Genomic DNA, 27,690 nt, shown 5'->3' with positions numbered 1-27,690 from the left:
ATTTCTACGTTCATCTGCCCTTCGTATTTCCTCATCTCTTCGTCTCCTTTTCCTTTTCTCACGTATAATTTGCTATTCTTCTAACCTTTGCTGTTTCTGCCTGTCTTGATCATAGGCTGCTGTTGGGTTGCGATCGAGCTGTTTTTCTTTCTCCTCACGATATAGCTGTTCTCGCCTTTGTCTTTCCTCCTTATCCTTTCGCCTCTTAACTCCTTTCCTTTCCCCTTTCTCTGTGTCTCCTCTAACCTCTCCTTTTGCCTTGCGTCATCAATGCCTTTAACCATCGAATGTCAATAAAATTTGCTCTCCCATCCATTCATCTTTCGCGAATGCTATCTCATCAGTTCTGTCTCCGCTCCCTTTCCATCTCTTCCCTTCTCTCTCCTTGTTGAGAGATGCACTTGTCTGTGCCTGATCTATCCTTTCATCATCGCGCCTCCCCTTGTCCCTTGGGACTGTGGAGATAAGATTCTTGTCCTTATCCTTCCCCTGATTTTCGTTACTACTATGTGTAGGTGACTCATATGCAGGGTTGCTGTACCCCGTGGCTGCTTTAGGTTCTGTCAACGGGTATAATCCCTCATCCTTACTTCCTTCAATTATTGTTTTGGATGGGGCAGGTGGGGTAGTAGGCGTCTCACCCCCCTCTGTGCATACATTAAGTATCCAATCTGTTGGCTACTCTTCCTCCTTTACTTGTTCATACATTTTCCACAATTCGAGAACGGCAAGACGTTTTTCTAACTTCTTGCCTGTATATGTGGTGTGCAAATATGTCGTCATATGTTGTAACACGGCTTTAGATAAAACCCCATTTTGCGACCATGGCATAAACATCTTGTGGGCAGTACCTGTAACCCACTCGGTGCTATACTTCTTTAGCTTGGGTGGTTGTTTTGACAATTGCTTGCATAAGTGTGCTAATGGAGTTATGTCTTCCATGCTTAAATCTGTTCCCTTTACTCTTATATACCACTTGTCAATACTTTAATGTGGTTTAAACAACTTGGGACAATATGAGCGAGCATATTCATGGAGTGTAAACGTACCAATGTCATGACGTCTTTAAACGTTGTGGTAGCCTAATCGTTCCCTATAATGTGGGACTGTGGGCACACGTTTCTTCTAGCCGCTATATTAGCGTAGGAATAAGGCGAATCCTCTCACTTCTCGGGTGTCTCCCCCGATAACCTCTCTCTTCTTGGGTGTCCTCCCCGGTAGCCTTTATTTATTTACTTATTCTCAAGTCATTATCCCCTTACATATATATAGACAGTCTTCTCTACTTCTAACTAAATTTTGTTTTCCCTCCTCCCTCCTTTACCTTTTTCCCTTTACTTGTTCTAAGGCATGCCTTGTTTGCCAAAGCACTACATTTTTGCTTCACTCACCATTCGCATGGTTCCTCTCTGGATCCTCGGGATCACCGCCTTCGTTACCGCCTTCTTCAGATTTTCACCTGATCGGCTGCCCGTAGGAATGGGAAGGGATGTGTTGGGAAAACGGGTCCCTTCAGGCCCTGACAGCAGTCTCTTGTTTATGCTACCATTGTCTACGGGGAGCTTCACGGTCTACTCAGCTGAATGGCAAAGGACTTGTGATATTGCCGAAGACCTAGAGTTACTTTATGTGGACGGTCAATAGGTGTCTTTCATCAATCAATAATCGATAGTCGATAAACCATACGATCTTTGCTACCAAGTGTACTGAGAGACCCCCGGTTGGCCCATAGAGTCTGGGTTTGCTCTTCAGTAGTTTGAGATGAGATAGCTGCACCTTGAGATGGATGGGGGTGCAGGTTTTCTTACTCCAACACCAATCAATAAGGACAACTCAATGGTTTGGCAAAGGGGAGTCCGTTTTGACAAGTACAAAAAACGGGGAAACATGGAAATCAACAGTGATGCGATAGCCCGTCTCGCTTCAACTCCCTCGAACTTCATACAAAACACAACTTTTATACCAACAACGCGTCATAATCTGATATGTAACACTCAAACGTAACATGCAATTCTATTGGTTGGAAAAAGATAACTTTAATATAGGTGCTATATCTGTATATGTAACGGAGTGAGGGGATTGGGTAAATACTGTCAGATGGGCATTTAAGCCCTTCCTTCAAAAATGACTACTGTAGACGTCACTAAAAGTACAACGTCTCATTGGTTCTACTAACTATAGGACCCTAGATTATTTGGTCCATTGTGATTGGGTTGGCATCAACCCCATACATAAATCTCCACTTTGCTTAGCAGCACTCAGAACGGTCAAGCAGGTGCAGGGTGTTCCCCAATTCACCCTGCCTTCCTTCAATCAATAATCACTTTATGGGCTATGTGTCAATTAGTTCAATGTGGTTGTCCTTGAAACTGCATCTTCTTGTCTCGAAAAAGTTCTGATATCTCCGGGTGGGTGCCAAGCGTAGGTGTGAAACTGTGCCTTTTCTCACTCGGCTGGTCATGTGATAGCACACCATGGATTTACCTGGTTTCTTTCAATTTGTGCATTTGATTTTCATTTCACCCTGCCACCTGCCTATGCCTTCTTAGCTTGTTCCTTCAGTGGCAGGATATTCTGTTCTTAGCTTCAATTATACGTAGCTACTGTTCATAGCTTCTATTGATATGACCTTGGCTTCCCCGGCATAAACTTTCTCTGCCGAGTTTCGATTCAGCCTTTTTCCTCGTATTACTAAAATATGAAACTTCTTGTGTTTGGCCTATAATAACCTGGGTTAGTTCTGCTTTTCATGCAAAGTGGACTTGCACTTGTATAACATGCTTCATTTTGATGTAGATTGTGTACAATGGCGCTTGCCGCTCTATTCTACCACTTAGCATAGCAAGCCGAACTGTTTTCTTTAGCTTTCTTGCAGTTACAAGCATATGTACAAGCGTTAGCTGGTTGAATATCTTCATCCTTCTTTCAGTTTAAGCTCCTTTGTATTCTAACATTGCTTTCTTCTTGTAGGTTCACAATATCTTTATTCGTGGTGTTTCGTCTCTTCACGTCATCCTTTAGTCATCATATCTTCTATGTCCAGGCCCTTGTGATGTCACCATTCATCTTCCAATAAGGACTTTTTTGTTTCTTCCTGTACAGCACTTAAACAATCTTCATTTCGTTTCATTTGCTGGTACGGTTTTCTTAATGGGTACCTTACTGCCCATGGTTGTCTGGTTATTGGCACTTCTATGGGTATCATTCTTCTAAAAGGTACTGGGCAGAGCCCCACTGCAGCTCCCTGCTGGTTTATCTGCTCATCATACGTCACATATTTCGGTGTGAATGTTCCTGGTACTTTAAAATGGGCGACTGGAGTGCAGGCTATATTTGGGACCTCCTCTACAGACCCTTTCTCATCTTGGTTTCACAGAGGACACTCCACAGAGTCAATGCTTTCCTATGTCTCTAGCTCATCTATTTGCACATGATCCTCAAATCATCTTACCCTTCCCATCTATCACCCTGTCCTCTGGCATCACTGACTGCCTGTCTATTAACCCTCACTGGAAGGTGCTGCATTGCTTGATACCCAGATCCTCCAAAATGTAAGCGATCATTCTCCTGGTCACAAACTAGGGATTTCTCTTCAGTGACCTGAAACCTTAGAGCACTTCATCACCTTCACTGATGCTGCTGCCAAGCTTAACTTCCTGAACAGCAATACAATGTGTCCCCATCGTACCTTTCACTCTACCAAAACACTCTACCACCCACTCCTCAACAGCCTACCTTACTGCTCCACTGTAGCTTCCTCATGGGTCCACCCACTCCTCCTTTGCTCCTGTCAACAAGGTATTACAGGTTTCTACCTATACCTTCTATAACCCTGCAGTATAAATCATGCGGCCATCTTGGACCGACCTAATCTCCAGCCGAAAGCCACAAAAGGCACCTCTGGCAACACCAATCAGAAGAAATCGCATCACCCCAGCAACAGCAGGGACAATATCAGAGACCAACCACTGATGGGCTAGGTGCTCAGGTGACAAGAGTGTATTTCATCCCTTCTGAACTTTCTAAAGGCATCCAACCAGGGTGGCCCAGTTAAGGGCAGAACAGTGAAGGGTGAAAACTAGCTCTTGACAAGCCTCTTTGCCTCTTCGCCTTTAAGACTTTGCATTTGCCTTTCTCCCTGTTGCATATGTTAGTACCCGAAGCGTCCTAATTACTGCACTCTCGCCACACTGTTACTCACCTATAATGCATTCACTCCTGCTTCTCCTACTCACCTCTCCCTAGGCTTTTTCCAATAATGCCACAGCTTCCTCCTTTCCTATCGCTATTATAAAACTCACAACTCGAAACTCCCACTACTCCATTTCTTTTCTACCTCTTTCCAACAAACAAAGCTGATGAGCTAACTATACCTCCTCTAACATCCATCCACATTGCATCGCTTCCTCTGAGACTCAACTTCTCTACTCTTCTTTACCTCATCAACTGAACATTGCACCCTGGTATGCTCAGTCTGTAGGCAACAAAACTTCCTTTCTCACTGACTATTTTCACTCCAGTTCTCCTCCCCTAGACCTTCTTGCTATCACTAAAACCTTGACACTGCCACGCTGGCGGCCCGACATGACTCTAAACTATCCTTTGTTCACTCTCCTCGACTGACTGGTAGAGGTGGAGGTGTTGGACACCTACTCTCTTCTCGCCTCAATGCCTCACAAATCTCCAATACCACATCCACTCCTACTGCTTTTGAATTCACCATCTCTGCTATTGCTCTGCCTCACTCGGTTTACATCATCTCCATCTATCAACCTCCTGGTCCCACTGGAGCATTATTTGATGATCTTGGACAACTTCTTGATTCTCTTTCCACTAAACATCACCTCCTTATCTTAGATGACTTTAACTTTCCCTCTCCAAACACTTCTCAGAAATCTGAACTTCATTCTTTTCGTAGTGACCACACTCTCCACTCTATCCATAACCTTCCAACCCACACAGTGGTTAACTCTTTGGATCTCTTATTCATCTCCTCTCCCATCCACTAATACTAATGTCATATGATCCATATCTGATCACTCAATTGTGTCCACCACCATCTCCTTTTTACCCTCTGACCTTTCCTCACCCCTGCTTCACCTATTACTAAAAGGAAATGGAAAACTTCTGCCATTCCCCACTTTCTCTCCAACCTACAGTTCTCACTCTCCTCCTTCACACCTGATACCTCTTCCACCTGCCTTCTCCAGCTTCCAATCCCTACTATGTGACTCATTCTCCTCTTGCTTCCCACTTCTTATTTTCACCCCTAAGTCTCAGCAATCTCAACCATGGGTCACCCCATTCATACAGTCTCTGCACAGACGTGTCGACTGCTCTGCAAATGGACACGTACCCACTCCCATGACAACCTGCAACTCTACCTCTCTGCCTTGAACTCTCTAAAGTACACTCTTGATAGAGCGAAAAGGGAATTCTACCTAACCCTCATTGACTCACACTCCAACCATCCTCAACGTCTACAGGGTACCCTAAACTCACTCCTCACTAGCTGAATACTTCACTGCAAAAATGTCCAAAACCAGAGACTCTCTCCGGAACTTCCTTCACTCCCTCCTCCTCCATTTTACACTCCGCCTATTCTACCATCATCCTCTACCTCCAACTCCCCCTTTAGTCACACTAATACTGCTGCAGTGCTATCTCTGTTGATGAAGGATAACCCCTATTTTGCCCCATCAGACCCTTTTGGTCCTCAGCAGTCAAGCCTTTTACCCCTACAGTGGCCTCTCCCCTCGCTGAACTCTTCAACCTGTCCTTTGACTCTGTTTACTTTCCCTCTGTTTTCAAAACAGCCACGGTCATCCTTCTCCTAAAAAAGCAAGGAGCTGGCTGACCCGAACCGACCGGCTACTTTTCACCTTGTGTCTCTCCTTCTGCACTATTCTAAAGTACTGGAAAGGGCTGTATTCAACCATCTTACCAATTTCATAGACAATCAAAGCCTTTCAGACCCCCTACAAGCAAGTTTCCGCCCCTGAGACTCCATGAAAACTGCTCTTATAAATGTCTCCAACTTCATAACCTCTGCTAAGAATTCCAACCTATACTCTATCCTAATTCTCCTTGATCTGTCTGCTGCCTTTGACACTGTCGATCACTCTGATCTCCTTAAAACTCTCTTTCTTCTTGGGATTCGTGATCAAGTCTTTGCCTGGATTGAATCCTACCTTGAACATCACCAGGGTCGGACTGGGACAAGAAACAGGCCCGGACACCCCAAAAAAAGTGGCCCATCCCTCGGCTCAAAAAAGTGGCCCGCCCCTCGCCTCAAAAAAGTGGCCCACCCCTCGCATCAAAAATAGTGGCCCTCAAACCATCACCTGTGAATCGCGTCAATTCACGACTCTACAGAAAATGCTACTTATGGAGGATTCATGTGTCTGTTACATTACAATACAACTCATAAAATAACATAACTTTGCATGCAAGAATGGATCACCATATGTATCATTAATATCTGTGTGTATATATCCATTTTGTCAAATTACTGTGAATGCAAGCAGACATCCAAGGCCAAATGATAATATGTTATTGTATAGCACTTACACTTAAGATCTTTTTTATAGAACAAATATGCATACAATATCACCAAACCTGTGTTGGTACTCATTTATCGACCTCAGAAGGATGAAAGGCTGAGATGGCCTTGCTGGGGATTTGAAGCTGCAACCTGCAGATCACGCACACACATCACAGCAGCGAGCACTCAACCCACTGAGCTATCCTATCAGCTATAGTAAAATGAGCAATTATTACGTAGTGGATACCATTAAACTGGTAACTGAGATTAAATAGCAGACCAGTTAAGTTCTGTTTGGCATGCCCTCTGCCAAACCTTTGTCAAATACCAACGTGTCCCAGCTCCCCCACTCCATCCCAGCTGGAAGGGTCAGCATTTCATCAGTTCTGCGTTTACCTTCTGCTTGCACTGCGCATGACGCACGCTTATCTGCTTCCGCTTGGAGGCACAGCATTATTTGCACCAAGAGTACACATGCACTAAGGATCTGGGTAGGGATTTGAATTAATTGCCAGTTGTGAGCGCTTTAAAAATGCAAAATAAATACAAAAAATAATATATAAAGCATGAGGTACTGCACCAAAAGACACCTTCCCTGTGTTCCACATTTCCTGCAGTAGCAGAAAGTTTGGTGCTGTGTCGACCGGGCAAGACCGAGAGGGCTGTAGCGGCAGAAGAAATCCGGATGGATCCCAAACTGTGGGCTACTGATGTGGGCTTGTATGAATTCGTTGCCCTGGTGTAATGGTTGTGCCACTGGTTTTTGCCCTTGGCACCCTATTTTAATTGTGTGCCCCAACACTTCACGTCCAATCACACTCTTTGAAGAACAACTACTGCATCTCACAGAGTAACGTCAGACCCCTCCCTCCAGACAACGACTATACAGCCAACGTACACATCACTGCCTGTCCCTGGCCCCTTTCGGGATACCAATGCCCCTATGCCCTCGACAAAGACACTGTGGGGTGCTTCCGAACTGCACACAGTCAGCAACAAAGGCTAGCTATCATTCGGAGTCAGACTGGGCCATGCAATTGTCTCAGGCACCAAAGAAAAAGTGGCCCGCAGTTGCAAATGGCTTTTCATTCCTTTTGTGATACTGTTTGAATAGTACCAAGGGGGAACTTTTTGATAAAGTGACATGCAAATTGTACATTTTAAAGAATATTTATTCAGCAACACTGGTCAAAACTACTAGTCGCAGTGTGAATTAACTCATCAAACTGGCCCACATGGGCCAATAAGGGTCCCACTTTGGCCAAAAAACAGGCCCACACCAGCATTTTGTGTTTTTGGTTGGCCCTGGACCTATTGTCCTACAGGCCAGTCCGAGGCTGCTCCCAGGTTGGGTGATATTGTATGTAAATATGTGCTCTGTAAAGCACTTTGGATTAAGGCGCTATATAAATAACACATCATTATCATAATAGGAAGCCTGTTCTGTGTTATGCCACGGAATCAGCTTTGTGCATTTCCCACATGGCCAATTATCGTCTAAAAAATCTATGAACGAATAAAGCCGTTGTTAGGAATAGGGCGGCAGTCTTTTTACTATTTCTAAATCATGAAGCTGCGGCCAAGATGTAGCGCGAAGAGAGAGACACCTGTGGCAGGTAAGTGAGCGTATGTGTCTGAGGGAATGATCTGCAGGGGTGTGAGGGACTGGTGGAGGTGGTGTGGGGGCAGGGACTGTGATGGGCGAATTCGGTGTCCACGGCACCAGCCAAAACAAAACACATGGAAGACTGCAGGAGAGGCACAGGAAACAGGAATGGATGTGGGTTTATACTGACTGATACATCCCGCATTACTTGCCTGCTAATGGTATTCTGCAACTCCCCAGGTGGTAATTAACTGGCATTCCAGGTGGGCTGTACAATCTCGTAATGGCTCAGCGAGTGACCTGAGGTAACAACCGTTGGCACACTGTTATCAGACAGTGCAGCCTACCTAGAAGGACCTGATCGCAATTAAAGGCCACAATGTTGTGGCTGAAATGAGAAGAAAAGAAAAAAGAAAGCTCATGGAGAGTGTGAGTGGGTATGGTCTAACCTCAAGCACCCCTAATTCCAAACCTGCCAGAGCGCCTGGAGACCGTACGAATGGCAACAGAGCGCTGTGCCCAACAGAACATCTGCTGGGTGAGCGTTTATGCACTTGCATACCACGGCCATTTGCATAGCTCCCCTTCCCATGTGCCAGGTACAGGTAGAAGCCACCGTGTTTACCTGTGCTGGGGGGACATTTCCAACAAACAAAATGGCAATGGCCACAGAAGGGGGGGCGACTTTCGTTCTATTTTAGAAACTTTGGGCCCGTTTGTGTTAGTTTACCAGTTGCCCCCGTCCAGAGATAAGGATGTTAACTGGACTGTGGCAAATGCACTTCTGACACGAGGCAGGCAACTGCCTGTTCATGTTTTACTAGGCCTGGGTGAAATGCTTCCCAATCTACAATCGCCCCAGTCACCCAGGCAGTCTAAAGTAATTTAAACCAACACATCATGGCGTCCTGCCCATCGGTTGCAACTTGCAAATGGCTTTTACTGGACCCTGTTGCTCCTCTGTGTGTGTTTTGTGGTCATTGAATTGGTTAGGTGCAGACGGTGGGTGGGAAGTTGAAGTGGAGGGTGGGGGAGGCAAACTTTCCCGATTACATTACATCAACTAACAGGAAAAGGCAATACACAAGACACACAAGTGACATCTTCTCTACAGAAGCCACGTTTACGCGGACCTAGTGGACAGACACACACCCTCTATCACTGTTTCACAGGAACTTGCAACCAAACGTAACAATGGATTTTTTTCTTCACCAATGTTTAGTCAATCTCAGTTCATAAAATGCATTGCCAAGTCATCTCATGTTTTTACCAGCGTGGTGTGTGTGGATATCATTTATTAAACCCAGGGATGTCATTTCCAACAGACATGAAAGGATACAGTGCAGGTGGGGGGAGGGGCTTTGCATAGTGCCTTTTCAAGATGCAATGGCCGGATGAATAAAGTGAGCCGGGTGATCTTGGGGCACATGTAAAATGAGGCACATAGACCAAGGACAAGGGACAGTGTATATACAGTATAAAACGTAATCTTTCCCAACCAGCAGGGCCCCAAGCTAGTGTTTAGAGGCCCTTGTAACCCACTGAGTTTGCATTTGCTATTTTGAAAGTACCTGGACTAGAGAACTACAAACACAAGACAACATTTTAAAAAAAAGAATTGGTACTACAGAAGCTACTCACTCCTTACTTGGGCTCTGATCTGAGATCATAGCAAAAGTACTCCCATCTATCGCTTGGTTATTTATTTATTTATTTATGTGACAATTTTTGCAAGCGCACAAAGCCCATGGGCATCTAGGCGCTATATGGCTCAGATAAAGATGGAATGAGCCAGAGGGAGAGGGCATTAGTTAAAAAGATGGGTATTGGGTTTCTGTCAGTGCTGGCTAAGACCATGCATGCCACGTGAAAGGGGGGGTGACATCCATGGGGGGAACCCGAATCACCAGAGCGGTCCGGACTAAAAAAAGTGCACATTGGGCTGCGACACAATACACTTGGCAAAAGCGACCTACCATCAGGAGTTCAGGAACGTCCACCATCAGAACTAACCCCGCCGCGTCCGCGAAAACTTACTGAGCTAGCTGGTGGTGCCACTGGGTACCCCTGCAGCTCACCAGGAATTGGAGGTCCGGACTGCAGGTTAAATTGTGCAAATACCTGGGCATGCGACAGCAGGACACAGCTAAGGCCCATCTGTACACAAGTCCAAACTGTTGAATGTGCCAATGTTTGTTTTTAACAGTAATTCAGTGCATGGAATGGATGAGAGGACACACATTACTTGCAAATGAAGTGGCTGAAGACATAACTGGTTAAGAGTTTTTTGGCATCAGGAGCACATTTAAAACTGAAATTAAGCCAATAACTTTCAGACGACTGCTTAGCAATAGCACTTGTGTGGACTAGAGTTTTATGTTACTGCTTGAAAGAGCAAGCTCAAATGGATGCCCTGGGGAGGGGCAGGTGGCGGGTGTGAACGGCTATAGTGTTAGCATGGCACCGGGCAGTCAATGGGTGGGTAAATAACTAAACGCCTTCTCACATGCCATCTCCCTCATAGCTGTACTCTCATGTGACATTTTGGGTTTATAAGTGACACTGTCTTAAGCACCATCTAATAGCCAAAACTAAGAAATGGCTCATGTTGCGACAGTTCCTGAAGCCTGTGAGGAAAAAGGCTTGCTGCAGTGAACTCCTGCATAGGACGTGTTCAAAGGTAGCCCCCAGGATCCTCGCGGAGCGCAGTAGCAAACTCAGTGCCTCGAGTGACTAGTGCTGAGGCTGTGAGCTGCATCCAGAGAGGGCACGGGAAAGTATAAAGAGTCTAGACTCACTTTTTTGTTGCGTCTCTTCTGTGTTTTTACCAAACCATTTTTACAGTGCTTCTTTTGCTGTTTTTTGCTGCAAAATTTAGGGGGCAACGAGATCCCCGCGCTCCACCCATCCAATATTGCCTCACCAAAACTCACCATCTTTCTGTACGCACTTGCTGCAAATGTGCACATTAATTCAAAACACAGGTTTCACTGTGCCATGCAGTCGGATCTGAGTGTCACCCACTGACCCTGTCGCAGGAGGCCCAGCACATTTTTGTGCTCTATATAAACACATTACATACATTAAAAAAAAATTCAGAGCGTGCAAGTGCACACATGGAAAGGGTATTGCTGTGAGGGCCGGGGCCAGGAAATAACCCCGGCAGTTTTGACCTGCTGAAAATAGAAGCGCTCGGGCTCGACAGAGGCATTTCTATTGTTTGCTTACAAACGGTATTCACAGTCACTCGCCGTAAATGGGTTCTTTGACCCCCTGTGGACCCTGCCTCATCCTGCATTTGCCAAACCCCTGCGAGAATATTACGAGTCCTTACCTCAGTGGCATACTGGCTGGCTGTTGGCTGGCTGGCTGCTGTGCTGTCTGTGGCCTGGGTGGCACTGGGCACTGTCTGCTGGCTGCCTCGCCTGCTGCCTGGTGGTGGTGGTCCGGACCTCCTGTGGCTGTGTGTGTGGGCACTGGACACTAGTGGCACTGGGCTGGCAGCCTCCAAGTTGGTGAGGTCCACTGGTGTGCTTGAGTTGCACTGGGGCTCAGCTCAGCTGGTGCCTGGTGGCACTGGTGGCTCTCTCTCAGTCTCTGCCCGGCGAGTGCTGTGTCAGTGTGACTGCATTGTGCCCAAATAAATCATGCCAAGCCCAGGGCCAGGGTGGGTCAGAGGCCCAGGGCCAAGGCAATTAGCAAAGAAATAGCAGCATACTGTCAATTGGCGGCCGGCACAGTCTATTGGGCGGGCCCAGCCGAATTTTCATTGGCTTGTTTGTTCCGCGATGCTGGCAGCCCAGGGCCTCAGCCCCCAGGCACAACTGAAGTAGATTCAACTTTGCAAAGAAGTGCAATGTGTTGTCACTTCCTGCAAAGTTGAAGCAACTAGTGTGAGATGTGTCTGTTCTGACAGTGCCGGCCCCAGCTCTCAGCCCTGCAGGCAGGCTGCCCTGCCCCCCACAGGGTCAGCCCGGTCAGGACTCGGAGGGAGGCAGGTGTTACAATTGCTTTAGTGTTGTTTGCAATTGCTTCAGCCTGCCTCCCTCCCATAGATCAAAGGCGGCACGGCACCGGCCCCTGCAGTGGCGGCCGGGGCGGCCAGCACGGCGGCCGGCCGTGGCCCAATGACTGTGATGAATTTAATTATGCTATGCCCAGCATCTCCATGCATCATAAATTATGATGCATGCATGATGCAGATGCAATCATCAAAGCAAGGTAACGTAACAAAATCTAATGTTACCTTCCTATGATGATTGTGTGCAGAGTAGACTGCAGACAGTGCAGCCGGCGGCGCCTCCCTCCTGGCTCCCTGCCCTGCTGCCCAGCCCAGGCGGCGCAGGCGGCCCAGCCAACCCCGCCCCCACCCTCACTCCCCCATCTGACTTTCCAGCCGGTGGCCTGCTGTGAACCACAGTACTCGCGACTCGCAAGCTGCTGCTCCATAGCGCTGCCGCGTGCACACACACACACTAGGCCTGCCAATAAATTACATTGTAATTTTTTTTAAAAAAACGGCCCAGAGGTGGCTGCCGGAAAACCGGCCCCAGGGGACCCCAAAGTTGTTCGGCCACAGGCCGAAAGACCGAAAGGGCCAGTCCAACCCTGAACATCACCAATTATATGTCTCTTGAAGCAACAACACCTCTCAACTTACCTCTCTTACTGTTGGTGTTCCACAAGGCTCTGCTTTGGGTCCACTCCTCTTTACACTCTACACTTCTGCTCTTGGGTCACTAATCTCCTCCTTTGGTTCTTGTACCAACTCTTCGTTGACGACACCCAAATCTTCTTCTCTTTTTCTGAACTCTCCTCTGATCCATATATCAAAATCACCAACTGTCTCTCTGACATTAAATATTGGAGGGCTTTGCACCCTCTAATGTTAAACTCTACCAAAACAGAGGTACTCTTCTTCCCTGCAAAAAGCTCTCTCTCATCGTTTCCTCTGCCTATTCAGTTCCCACATGACTATATCCCCTACTCTTCTTCAGCTAGAAACCACGCACCATTTATGACCCTTCTCACACCTTCTCTACTTTCATCTCCAAAATTGGAACAGCAGCTCGCCTCAACCTCCTAAATATAAGGAATATCAGGCACCTCCATCCTTTCAGCACTGCCAAAGACTGCTGTGCCAGCATCCTCTTTGGTCTCCCCAACTATGCTTTCTGTCCTGATCATTAACTTTGCTACCAGCACTCTCTTTGAACTCCCTCCCTTCACACCTACTTCCTCGTACCGTCACCAGGCTGGATGGTTGATGATGCAAAACAGGGTCAGATTTGAATGTTTTCTCCTGGTTCACAAATCTATCCCTGGTAAGGCACCACTGTATCTATCCTTCTCTAGCCAACTCTATAAGCCTTCTCGTAATCTCTGCTCTCCATCTTCGACTACCATTGTGGCTCCTCGCCCTCCCTGTGCTTCCTCCCGCTTCCGCTCTTGCTCTCTTCTTGCTCCACTTGCATTGAATTCACTTCCCCGGACATCCGAGAAACAGTCCACACACACACATTTGTTCAAAAACAAACTAAAAGCCTACCTCCTCGTCTCTGAGTTACACTATTAACCTACTTCTCATCTGCCTGCAAGCTAGCATTTTTCCCTCGTCTCTAACCTGCCTTTGTCTCTCACTTCCTCTGCTGCCACTCTAGCACTTCACCCATCATGGTCACATCCCGAGCACAGACGGTGTAACACCTACCTGCACTTAAAAATGTCCAATGTTGGTTGTCCTTAATCTATGTATGTCCACTTATGTATTACACCCCTCCACAACCTAGTCAGAATGTCCCTCAAACATGAGGACGCTGTAACACTAACTGGCGCCAATATCACTGGCTCAGTGTATTAACTACTATATCATGAGTTTGTGATGGTTTGTTAACTACCCAGCAATGGAATCAATGTATATGTAATCATTTCTGGAGTGACAATATAATTGTGTTACTGTATATTTTCCCCAGTCGCTTTCAGAGTCGGTGATAGCCCTTGTGTATCAATTAGTCCTGCAGCCTTGGATGAGTGTAGGGCCAATTCAGATGTAGATGTAGGTACCCTGGCGTTAGGGTCCCCCTGAAATTGACATAGTGGTTCTCTGTTAGTAGATAGGAAACGATTGAGGGTTTGTTAGTGTTATCATTTGTTTGTTCTTTATTATTTATTTCTTCCTGAAAAAACTGTGATGTTCGTAATTGTTTTTTATTTCATGAAACAATTTTGTGATATTTCATGAACTATTAAAATGTGTTTTTCTATTGCAATCTTGACTGATGCTAGAGTAAACCTTTTTACTTTAAATTACTTGAGTGAACACTTTTCTTCAAATTGTCTGACTTCTGAGTTTGCTGCAAGTGATGACTTTGACATCACCATTAGTGTTGCTTGGATTGTCACACTAAACACCAAGCCCAGTCCAATTGAATATTTGAATTAATGTTTATGTATTGATCATTCTTGGAGGGACAATTTCATTGTTTTGCTGTGACTTTTAAAGCCTGCCAACATTTGGAAGAAAAAAAACTATTGGTCTATCTGCATCCCCACTCTGAATTGTAGAGGTGGAAGAGTAGTGCCCATCCAGGCACCTTCTTGCCAGTACCATAGGGGAAATAGTTGTGGCTAGTTAGCCCCTCCTTCTAAACCCTTGCAGAGGAGATGCTTGTGGTCATCTTGCAACTCCTACTAACCCAGAAGGAAAAGGCCAGTTGGTGTGCATTGATGCCCGTCCCCTAACAGCATCATGTTTGGAGAACATATCTAGCCACTCCCTGGTAACTGCACAACAAAACAGAGGGGAAATAAGTGCATAGGTCAATCTACACTAATTTACTGTGCCCTGTTAATTTACATCAGGAAGGAGAAAGATGTTGATTACTCTTTGGCACCTTCACACCTCCCAACCGAAGAAAGGTCTAAAGAGGGAGAATTGGGCACACCCGCAATGGAAGGTTTGAACCCTTGCCTGAAATTTATTTAGCAGAATGTAGGGCACAGAATTATGTAAATAGAATAATAATCTCCCAAATATGAGTGTGTCTATGACCCAGAAATTCAGGCTGCTCACTTTTAAAAAGTTGGGTGGCATTCACCCCACTAGCACAGGGGACGGAGAAGAGGAGCAGAAATATTGTGCATTTCCACAAAACACCACCCTCTTTAATACTTTGAAGGGAAAAGATAATGAGACCAGCTGGATGTCCTGGTCTACTTTATTTATTTATTTTGCATTTATTAAGTGCACAAAACCCAGAGGAATCAAGGCGCTGTTACAACCAGTTACACTTACATAAGGAGGGTTGGAAGAAAGATTCAGTTAGACAAGACATCAGAGAAACAAGTAGAGTGTACCATTGTCAGGCCTTGGCTAAAGAGCCAGGTTTTCAAGGCTTTTCTGTAGGATTGCTCCTCTCAGATGCGGTGGGAGAGTGTTCCAATGACAGGTGGCTACGGTGGGGAAACTGGCGCCGCCACCTTTGGCTCGCTTGGATTTGGGGAAGACAAGTGTGTGTGCATAAGCCCTCCTGGTGGGTCTGCAGCTGGAGGACTGAACCTTTGTAAAGCTTTTGGTCAGGTAGGGGGGTGCAATGTTGGAGCGGCATCAGTGAGTGATCGACAGTGTTTTGAAGATGATCCTTTCCTTGACCCCAGTGGGCATTTTTTCTCGCTTCGGTTATGTGATCTCTTTTGGGAATGTTGATGGCATTGTTTTGGATCACTTGCAGTTTGTGAATGTTATGTGCACAGGGGCCCACAAATAGGGCGTTGCAGTAATCCAATTTTGCTCGGTTGATGGCTCTTGCGATTGTGAGACAGTTGGCTGGGGCTAAGAAGGGTCTGGCCACATTGATCAACTTAGTTGTGTAGGCAGAAGATGTCGCAATGGCGTTTACTTGGCGTGTCATAGTGAGCGAGGAGTTGAGGTAGATACCTAGCGTCTTCACCGAAGTGGAGACTGGTATCTGCAGATTGTCTATGTCAAAGTTCTGAGATTGGGTACCAAGGATTTTTTTATCACTGAAGGAGGCCCTACCAGCAGGATATCAGTTTTTTCATCATTTGGGCACAGGTCATCCATGTCTGCATGATGAAGTAGGTGGTGTTTAGAACCTGGAAGTCTTTCACATGGTTGCTGGTTAGGGGTAGCAGTATTTGCTTGTCATCTTCATAATTCGTATAAGAAATGCTGATGGAGTTCAGCAGGTGGAAGAGGGGCTTGGTAAAGATATTATGCAGTGTGGGTGGGACGCACAAGCCTTGGGGCACCCCGCATGAGATGGGGAAGGCGGACAGCTGTGGCTTCTGTGAAGGCTCTGATCGACCTATCAGTTAGGAATGAGGCCACCCAGGTGGTGGCTTGTGCAGAAAGTTGGCTGCTGAGGTAAGGTGTCTGCAGAGGATTGTATGGTCCACCAGGTCAAAAGCAGCTGAGAGATCTAGAAGAGTATCAGGGCCGGCCTACCTTCATCTCTAAGGTAGTCCAATTGTTTTTTTAGGTCAAGTAGGGCTGATTCCGTACTGTGACCAGGTCTAAAGCCTGATTGACGTAGGCCTAAGATCTGGTTAGATTCTAGGAAGTGCTGGATTTGAATGTACGCAGCCCAGTCTAGAATCTTAAGCAGAAAAGGGGACTATTGTGATGGGGCGATAGTTGCTGGTGTAGTAGGGTCTAGTCAAGGTTTTTTTTAGGAGGGGGAGCATCCAAGATTGCTTTAGAGCAACGGGAACCGAACTAGAAACGAAGGAGGCATTAATGAAGCTAGTGATAAAGGGAATGAGGGTTTCTCCGCACTCTTTGATCACAGTCGGAGGAGGCATATGTCCCCTTTGCACCTGGATGGTTTCAGCATAGCAAGGATAGATCTCACTTCCAAACCTGTGACTTGGTGAACGTTAAAGGTGGTTTGAACTTGGTACGCTCGCGGTGGTGTAGGTGGCAGGGTTTTGGTGGTGGATTGCTTGGTGCTAATTTTGTCTTGCAATGTGGCAATTTACTTTAACAAGAGCTCTTGTATGTTTGAGCACCATGGTGATTCCTGTAGGGGACGGAGTAGGGGATTCTAGTTCCTTAAGGATGATGACTAACTCTTTAGCATTAGAGTTAGCTGTCACGACCGCTGGGCACTGGCGGCTGTGGAAGAGGTGGAAGCTGGGCCGCCATTAGATTGTGCCGTCACGTTTTTTCCCTGACAGCACCAGCGTTCTAGTCTTTTTCAACATGGCCGCCACCTATGCGTATTTACTTTTCCGCACTAGGCGGCTCGGCGCGTTGCAACTTCGGATTTTCCCTCTGTTGCTCTCACTCTTCCATTGTTTTCTCCTTGGCGGTGCTCCGCCCGCCCTGTCCTACTTTTTCCCTGCCCTGGCTCTTTCATCCCTGGCTCGCCTCTCTCTTCCTGCTTTCCCAGTGTTCCTTCCCTTGTTGGGTACCGGATGGGTTCCTTTTCCTTGCTGTTTTCGTCTTGCTTCATCTCTGCCTACGGAGCTTGCCTCTCTTTGTACTCTCACATACTCACCTCGCATAGGATCGCCAGAGTGTACTTCACCGAGTTTTCCTGTTTCCGGTTGCTACTTGCTCTAGTACTCCGGAGGGGTTTTTCCGCCGTTTGGCTTTTCCCCTCATTCCGTTGATAGTCCGTCACGGAGGGGGGTCACTGTGCCTCCTGTGAGGAGCCGCGGTGGCTCCCTTTCGAGGCCGACCTTACCTCTTAAAGAAGAAAAGACTTCCCGCTCTGCACTTCAGAAGAAAGAAGTTAAATTACTCTTCGAGTTCAGGTGAGGAGGAAAGGGAACCGGGGGACAAGTTGAGTTCTACTGATGAGGAATACATTACCGATCTACCTGATAAAGTGGTGAGCCCGCCAGCTCAGTTTGATATTAGCCTTTGCAATTCTGTCATTGTATGAGTTAGTCTTAGCGGGTGTTATAGCAAGTTTTTATGAGCTTGCTGTTGATTTGAAAAGGGTTATAAGGGCATCACTTTGGAATTTTTTCCAGGCTCCTTCGGCCTAGTGTTTCTTAGCTCTCAGGTTTGGAGGTTCTCCGTAAACCAGGAGTTAGCATGGGCAAGTACTTTTGCCTTGCATGGTGCCAGTGGGGTGACCACGTCCACTGCCGTTGCCAAAGTTTTGGCATAGATGCCAGCAGGCGCCATTGAGTCATGTGCCCACTCAGCAAGGTTGTCAGGCTGGAGGTTGGAGAGTAGTGTGAGGATGCTGTCTCTGGCGATTTTACTGGAGCTTCTCGTCCACGTAGGGAGCATGGGGGTACTGGTAAATTGGTTGTCCTGAGAAGGTGTTATAGTGAATTTCACGACAAAGTGGTCTGAACAGGGGCAAGCGGAGATATCTGAGATATTGATTTCGCAGTTAAGGTCACACAGCCAATCTAAGGTGCGGCCATTAGCATGGGTGGGAGAATGTATTTGCTGTACAAGCCCAAGTGCCTTCAGGATATTGGCTAGTGATATGGCAGTATGATCTGCAGGGTCATACATTCCCAGATTCAGATCTCTGAGCAGTTGAGATGTGCAAGGTCATCCTCAAAGGTGCCTATTGGCCCTGGGGGCCCGTAAACCAGGTCGAATGGTATTGAGCTGGTGAAGGAGGTGGTCAGCTTGAGTGAGAGCAGGTCACAGTTTCCCCCAAGTTTGGATGGACATTCTCTGATGTTGAGGGTTTCCTTGTGAATTAGTGCTACTCCACCACCCCTCGTATCCTGTCTGTCTTCTCGTAGGATAGTGTAACCCAGGGGGATAGCAAGAGAGACTGCGGGGCTTGAGGCTGGGTACAACCAAGACTCAGTGATGATGAGGAGGTCCCGGCTCTGAGAGACAATAAGATCATGTATGTCTCAGGGCATGATCAGGGCGCCTTTAAGAATTCTCTGCTGTGCGATGGGAGGTTTGGTGTCTGTGAGGGGAGTTGTAGAAGAGATTGCTAGGGTCTTAGGAGGCGGCTTGGGGGACATAGAGGGAGGCTTAGGGGGTCCAGTCAGGTCGGTGCGCATGTGGACATTGTGACTGGGGGTATCTACCCTGGCTTATACTGCTAAAGGGCGGGATGCAACTTGCTAGCATATTTCTGGTGGAGATAGATAGCACATATGTGGGATACATAGGTGGTAATCTGCAGCGTAGCATCTCCTTTTGCTGGGAAGTAGTTGGGCGTGTAGTCTGTGCGGCTGTGGGAAAGGTGTACCTAGGCTGCTGAGTGGTCTTGGACCTGGAGTTGTGCTGGGATAAAGGTGGATTGCCCATGGTCGGCACGCTGAGACCTATGGCATGGGGCCCTGGACCTGGCTGAGCGGCTCGTGGCGCGATGGGCAGTGCAGGTAGAACCTTTGATGGTTGTGTTGACCTGTTGGGCCTGATTGTGATTTCTACTGAGGAATAAAGGAAAGGCAAGTACTTTAGTCAGCACAGCAGGCTCTTAGCCATAGGCGGCCTGGCATGGGGGAGTCGATACTACCATACTGTGTAGGGCAGCGATGGTGTGGCTGTGGGGGTCAGGTCACTAGGTGCCTTGCGGTTTGATAGCAGAGCCATGACGACAGCAAGATTGGGTGGCAGCATGGTGAGTGAAACCAGATGCACACCTTGCGGTACTTGGTAGATGACGGTCCTCTTAGTGCAGGTATCCGTGGTGAAGGTTGCTTTTGGCATTCTATTTACATTGATCCACACTCATATATCTATAAAAAAGTCTGCATCCTCATCTTATATTTTGAAGAAGAGCATCTGACCTTCCACAAGCAGCGCATGTTGATAGTTAAAGGTCTAGAGAGGGTTTGTTTGGCAAACCTTGTTGAGTAGAGGCGCTGGTGGATGGTTTTAACAAATGGTTGTAGCCATGGATTACATGATTCTTGGTTGTTGAAATAATGGAGCAACTCCTGACTTGTTGTCATCAGTGAAGGTTTGAATGTTGTTACACAAATAAACCAGAGGGCCTAGCAGAAGATGCTAGCAGCATGTGAGAGGGGAGCTAACAAGTGTTTCGACTGTAGTCTTTGTCAAGGCATGTGCGTTGGTTGATGGTCCTGTATAGGGGTTGTTGCGCCTGGTGAGTAGATCCCAGTTCCTGCTGGGCGGTGGCCTGATTAGCCAATCTGTCGACGCGCAAGATGCATTCCGTGGTTCGGTGTTCCGACGATAGTTAAAGGTCCCCCAACTAATGCACCAATATCACCTGTCACACCGCTAATAGGGAATCACATGGTACCCAGAGAAGTGGGGATTTTCTTGTAAAAACGTACTACACACATACTCCAACCTATTCTTGTATGGCAACCAGACATAACGATTCGAACAGACAAGGTTGGTCCCAGACTTCTAGAGACTCCCCAAAATCATGATGTCTATCTTGACACCTCGACGAAAGAAACAATAAGGTACCGACAATAGGGAAATGGCAGCTGTTTTTCCTTTCCTCAAGAAATGTATGTTTGTAGGTGATTTCAATATTAAAATCTTAGCTAGGAAGCAGTGTCATGATTATCCTGTCATCATCTGTCGAAATAATGCGGGAGTTAGGGACACACCCTGATGTTGATCAGTATGTTGTTCTAGACTGAGTGACTGACTGAGTGTGCGAGCTCAACAGGATGAGGCTTTCTAATCTTTGCCTTCTGGCACGTTTCAATTCCAGTTTTGAGATGTCTTTGTTCGTGGTATTGTGTTGTCCTGTGACAGTCTCTTGGTTGTCAGTGCTTTGTAGGCAATGCAGGCTGTCATGAAAGAGACCCCTGACTATGTGGGTGATGTGCTCGAATGTTGTCAGTCCTGTGATGAGGCAGGGTGCAGCATGCTGGACAGTGTACAGTGGGGCAAGCTTGTAGCTGGAACTTATTCAATTCCACGGTGGGAAAGTGGTCTTGGTTCTGTAGGTCGGTGAAATGGGTGATCCCTGCATACAACACTTACTATATGGGATGTGGATAAGGGACGGCATGTTCTAGTAATCATTCAGTATTTGTAGAGATATGCAGCCTGGTAGTGCATTAAGGATTGATGAATTTCATAACCGCAAAGAAGCAGGACCTGCTTTGGTGTCTCAAGGAAATAAAATGCTGGACTGTGATCAAAGGTATGCACGTTAAAAAAAAGAAAAAGAACATAATTAATTTCACCCATATCGAAGACCTCTTCAATTTACGGCGCAACCACACTGATTGCAGGGATGGGTAAAAGTGTTTAAAAAGCTGTTTAATTGAATGAGGCTAATTTGGGCCCCATCAAGTCAGGCATTAATAAGGTACACACAAGTTCAAAGTGTGACTGTGATATTTACCACAGCCGCAGTAATCAAATAGGGAAATTCATTGTATAATTAGTGAAGAAGGCATGTGATCTTGTCCTTGGTATCATTCAATTTTTTCTGCCTCTTCTTTTATTCCAGGATGATTGGGTGCACGCCTTTCATGATTGTGTCCTATTTTTTCCTGTGGTCCGTGCCTCCCTTTGTAACAGGACGGGTTTGGTGGTACCTGGCATTCTACTGTCTTTACCAAGCATTGACTACGGTAAGTGAAGGTAATGATGTCATCCAAGATCTCTAGTTTGTCATTTATAATAAAAACATTTGAATTGATTTATATTATATACATTAGTGTCAGGGTTTCTGGCAAAGCACATAACCAAATGCAGATCATACTGACACAATATGGTGGGGAACATTACTTAAGGTAGGGCATGACCAGATCATTATAGGGGGGAGTTGGTTGTAATATTAAAAACAGGCAGTATTTTAAATACTGGCTCTTATTTACCACTCACCTTAATTACGAGAAGGTGTAAGTTAAGGTTCTGCTACAAAAGGATGGAACATTGAGTTTTGAGAAGACTATGGGCCTTGTTACAAGTTCGGTGGTATCAAGGTGGTAAATCTGCCAAACAGAAATACTGTTACCGCCACTTGGTTTGGTGGTGTTACAACCAGATTACAAGTGGTGGTGGCGGTTTTAGTCCCCATTTAATTAGAGTCTATAGGACTCCATGAGGGATTTCAGCTGAATTAGTGTGGAGGTAATTCCGGCTGCAGTCATTCTGCCGAAATTCTGTGGAAAGGTGGTGGATTTACCTCCAGCTCAGAGCTGGAGGTGAATCTTCCAGTTTTCCGCCAAACTCATTGTTGGGTGGCGCGGTTATGTGGCAGTAACGGTATTACCACAGCATTTTTAGTGCACCGCCCAACTCATAATTAAGCCCTATGACCCATCTACAGGCTGGCTTCAGAAATGGGGTTGGGATGGAGGATCAATTTTTCAAATCTTTTTACTCACCTAAGAGTGCAGTGCTAGAAAGGTGGAGGCTCCGTCTGTTTGTGGACTTGCGTACTCCATCCAGCGTACTCACTTATGGGAATCATAAAGGGAACTACGTGTAGTGCTGCGACTACTGATTTCACTCCAAATACTTTACACCGAGAAATATTTTCACAGTGATGTATGGCCAGGGTGGTGAGAGGCCATGTCGTATTGGCACGGTTGTTAATATCACTTTTTATTAATGATTAATGATTTAGCAATATCGTTAGCAGATTTGTTGTAGATGCTCCCACCCTTAATCGTGAGAAAACCGGCACATTGCTGATTTCAAGGACTGCCAATAAAAACTCAATCATTTTGCTTAGTTGTACACATCTAACACTCTTATTATTAATACAAGCAAAATCCAAAGCATGGCTTGTCATCGTAAAATATTTCACTTCCAGTTGGTCTTGTAAATTCAAGCTGGATAAAAGTGAGCTTATTATAAACATGTGAATGGGGCCACTCTGAGCTCCTCAAAGCAATGTGCTGGGCACCCTTTCTCGTCTACCATATAAGTCTACAAGGCACATGGATCAGAGTCGTGGCAGTATACCAACTGCTGGCTACTGTGAGAAAAGTACATTTCTTAAAAAAGATATGCCTTGCCTCTTGGTAGTCCTAATTTTGCTTTACAATTTGGCAATTTGGGGATTGACTTTGAAGCCCGTATGAAATCTGTACGATTTTGTCTTAGACTTTGGTTAGTTCTTTCTCTCCAGGTTTATAGGTACTTCTTGAAGGATCATTCAGCCAACTCGTGACAGCTCGTGGCCGTTTAAAAATGTCAAATCAATGTGATAGAACATAACCTGAGATTCCGGGGGGCGTGGCTAACTAGCCATGGACTAGGACGTGTTTTCTTGCTGGGCTCCGGACGATCCGACTTTCATCCGAAAATCTGTGCTACAAATATGATGTTCGCGCTTTGAAATTGAAGAAACGGGTGTCTCAATGTATGCATTGCAAGTATCTGGAAGAACAGAACATTTGTGTGTGCGGATTGGCAGACAAATGACTTTATAAGCAGCAGCCGCGTGAATCAATTGATACCAAAATGGCGGACAACAAAGGGAAACGCAATTGCAGCCCTGTTGAGATTCGATCCCTGTTGAAGTGTGCTGCATGCGAGTGAGGAGGCGGCCAACAGCAACGAATTGTAAACCGTGCTGTATGCTGGTATAAGGAGACGGCACCCCGGGCCCAGATGCATGCACCGATTGGAGTGGAACAACAAAGGAACGCCGGGTACTAATGCGGCTCTCGGCTGCTCACGGAGGCTGTGGGATCCTGCCGATCTCGCGCAGAGTGCGAGGTAATCGGCTGACAGAAACAAGTATTAAACATTGCGTGCACCGTTGAAATGAAGAGGCGCCGCTCCCGAGCCTGAATCAATGTTGCGCTTGCGGCTTGCAACAAAGTGACAATAAGCGCCGTATGCCTGCGTGGCCCCCAGCGGCTCAGGAAGACAGAGCTGAGCATTGCGGCCGCAGGGAGCTACGGCATGAGAAGCGGGCGGAGGGGGCAGATGAGATAAGATGTTAACAATGAGCTGCATGGGCTGGTGGACAGCGTGGCCCTGAGTGCTGATTCCATCAACGCTACGAATGGAGCACACGGAACGGTGTTTTGAGGCCGTTACAAACACAGCAGGAAAACAAATTGAGTTCCCCGGCATTGTGACGAGACATTGCGTGGGCGGGGGTGCGCACTGATTGTATTGAAATACTACTGCAGCTAGGGCTGCCCAGTCCAGAAGCAGCAGCATATTGAGCCACACTGCGAGCCAGACCTGCTACATTGCGCGCCTGAGGATCAATCCCATAAGACATTTCATTAAAGCAAGGTCTGACCTGTATTGTGGCACTGAGACTGTGGGGAAAGGCCACGCGCAACGAAGTGCAGAGTAAGCGCCTGAGGTCATTAGGCAGCCTGTCATGCATGGACTGCCACAACACTAGCAGCCTTAACAAAGACTGGGACCTGCAAAAGTATATGGAGCCCAAGGTGACACGTTGGGGAAAAAAGTAGGAAGAAGTGGAGTGGGAGTGCTGGCCCCTGGGACACGCAATTAAAATACTGTTCGCAGGGGAGACGTGGGAGGACACAGCCCATTCCAAGCGTGACCTCACGGGCCGGCCTGCAGGAGTGCACACTGAGGGCTCCCAGTCACTGGACTGAAAGATACTGGAATACAGGAAGCTGACACGAGACACAAAGTGAGAGTACAAGATGTCGGTGAAGGGGTTGAAAGCCAGGAGTAAGCAGCCCACTATGGACACCTTTGCCAAGGCGCAGCGGACCCCTCCGACCTCAGTACAAAAAACGGGGGAAACATCAGGGGATGACGCCCCTCGAGGAGAGAACCAACAAGTCCTAGCAGCCATAGCAGACCTAATCAATAAGTGGGGCACGGCAATGGCAGAACTACGGACAGCCCTAGAAAACAAAATAGATGCCGTAGGAATTGAAGTTACCCTCCTGCGACAGGATGTCAGGGCTCTGGCAGAAAGAACTAGTGGCCTGGAAAGCGCAGTGAAGATTAATACGGACGTAAGCACGAGCAATGCAAAGGAGGTCCATGTGCTCAAACAACAGATCACCAACCTGGAAAACAGGGCGGAGGAGGCGGAAGGACGGGCGAGACAGAACAACATCCGGGTGGTTGGCCTGCCAGAAGGAGAAGATGGCCACGGCCCCACATACTACGTGGAGAATATGATCCTGCAAGAAGTGGGAGCGGACGAACTCTCTCAGGGGTTCACGGTAGAACGAACACACCGAGCCCTGATGAGGAAACCAAGACCTGGAGCTCCTCCGCGACCGATAATTGCGGAAATCTTGAATTACAAAGATAGGGAAAAGATCCTGAAGTATTTTCGCAAGGGCGAAACGATAGAAAGAGCTTCCTCTAAGATCACAGCATACCCTGACTACACTATGCTGGTGCAAAGACAGAGATATAGTTATGTCGCAGTCAAGAGGAGATTGCGTGCAGCGGATATCAGGTACATGCTGCTGTACCCAGCGAAGTTGAAGGTCCTGCACAAAGTCAGAGTGTTGTTTTTTTACACCCCAGTGGAAGCAGCGTCGTGGTTGGACTTACAGGGCTGCCTGGCGCCAGATAGGGGACAGGATGGCCAAGAACACGATAAGTGAAGATATTGTATCATGTACATTGTGAAGATAGGTGGGAGGGCATCTGCCGTAGTGCCTTGATGCGCTTGATAGAGGAAGTGCGGCCCTTGAACTTTATGACTTTGGTGGACTTTAATGGGATATATAATGGTGCACATAAACATAAGAGTATTAGGCGTAGCGGCTTTAAACAAATAGGAGCAGCAGGATCGCGGTTACCTACCCCCAAGAATTAGTAACAGGGCAGCCAATAGGGCGGCCTCACCCTGCTGGGCCGCGAGTACGGGTTTTACCAGAAAGGGCTAGATGCGGGGATGCCTGAGATCCAGGGATGGAGCTGGGCAACAGTTGGGGAGGGTTTTGTTGGGTAATGGAAGGGAGGGGAAGGGTGGAGGGAAGGGGTGTTTGAAGTGTTTGTAGTTGTAGGAAAGTTGAATTGGGGAATGAGCCTAGACAGAAGTGGGATCTGGATCGCACCGGGGGAAGGGGAGGGAGAACTCTAATGGGTCATGGGGGACCTTATGAGATAAGAAAGGGGAACACTAACAGGCTATGGGAGATCTCAAAATAATCACATGGAATGTCAGGGGACTTAACAGTTATCTGAAAAGGAATAAGGTCATGTTGTACCTGCGAAGGCAAAAAATAGATATTGCACTGCTGCAGGAGACACATCTGACACGGGAAAAGATGGAGATGGTGGTTAAAAAATGGAAAGGTGTTGTGGTGGGTTCGACATACTCTGCTTATGCTAGAGGAGTACTTATATGGGTGGTGCCGCATGTCCTATTTCAACTGTTACAGGAAGTGTCGGAAACGGATGGGAGGATGGTCATATTGAGAGGGCTGGTGGAGAATAAGGAGATAAGCCTTATAAATACATATGCCCCCAACCAGAGCACGGCAGCATATTTTAGGACTCTGTGCACCAACCTTAGTATGTGTATGGGTAGTGCAGTGATCTGGGGCGGGGATTTTAACTGCATACTAAACCCCAAGGTGGATAGATCAGACGGTAATATGTATCGACCCGCCCCAGCGGCTAAAGCATTGCAGGCACTGCTATACGACATCTGTCTGGCGGATGTGTGGAGAACGAAATACCCCCAAGAAAGGCAATATTTGCACTATTCCGCCCCGCAGCAGCTGCATACACGGCTGGACTATGTCTTTGTCACGTTGGATGTAATAGCAGAGATTACTCAAGCAGAATATAAAGCGAGGGTCCTTTCGGATCACTCGCCCCTGATTCTTGGGTGGCAATACTGCCCCCCGAGAGCATGAATTCTGACATGGCGCCTCCGAGCAGAGGCGCTTAAGGACCCAGTTTGTAGAGATGACATAAGAGAGGGGATTATTAACTACTTCCAGACTAATATGGGTAGCGTGGACTCGGCAAGTACATTATGGGAAGCCTTCAAAGTAGTGATGCGAGGGGTTGCCATAGCAAAATCAAAAGGCCTGCAGGGGGGGTTGTGGCTGACCTACAAAGAACGGAAAGGGAACTAGAGAGGCATTAAAGGTTGGAAGTGAGGGCATGGAGTTGGTACTTAAGCTACAGCAGAAATGTGCGGAATATTGGGAAAGGCTCTGCAACTTCAACTACAAAAAATATATAGAGAGAGAGCACGCGGGAGGGGATAAAACGGGATGGCTCTTAGCGTGGTTATACAAGAACGAAACTCCCAGACCCACGATCAGAACAATAATGAGAGAAGATGGTAGTGTAGTGGACACCCAAGAAGGAGTTAATAAGGAGTTTGCGGATTATTATAAGTTGCTATATGGAGATGAGGAAGGAAGTAGCCAGGAGGAGATAATGGAAACATTAGAGGACATAGGACTGCCTACGATAAGCGTGGCGGAAAGACAGGAACTGGATGCACCAGTCACTCTGGAGGAGCTAGAAGAAGTGGTGAGGCAGCTGCCTACTAGTAAGACCCCGGGGGCGGACGGGTTCCCAAGTGAATTTTATAAAGTATACAGAGAGAAAGTGCTCCCCCCAATGTTAGAAATGTTAAATGAAGCGTTTGAGGTGGGACGGTTGCCGGAATCACTTAGAGAGGGGCGATCATAATACCGCTTCCCA

At 47.0% G+C, this 27,690-nt stretch overlaps 1 protein-coding gene across 1 annotated transcript in view; it reads left to right on the top strand.

Annotated features, from left to right (window-relative positions):
* The window catches only part of MFSD2B (MFSD2 lysolipid transporter B, sphingolipid), a 599,687-nt gene that overhangs the window by 216,654 nt on the left and 355,343 nt on the right, over window positions 1-27,690 (top strand). The window contains exon 4 of the mRNA XM_069605873.1: window positions 21,554-21,677. Coding sequence (XP_069461974.1) covers window positions 21,554-21,677 — 124 coding nt within the window. The remainder of the gene's footprint in view (window positions 1-21,553; window positions 21,678-27,690) is intronic.

This window comes from Ambystoma mexicanum, chromosome 4p (assembly GCF_040938575.1).
Source record: "Ambystoma mexicanum isolate Mex_15411 chromosome 4p, UKY_AmexF1_1, whole genome shotgun sequence".
Classification (NCBI taxonomy): domain Eukaryota; kingdom Metazoa; phylum Chordata; class Amphibia; order Caudata; family Ambystomatidae; genus Ambystoma; species Ambystoma mexicanum.
This window is presented reverse-complemented; position numbering and strand designations above follow the sequence as displayed.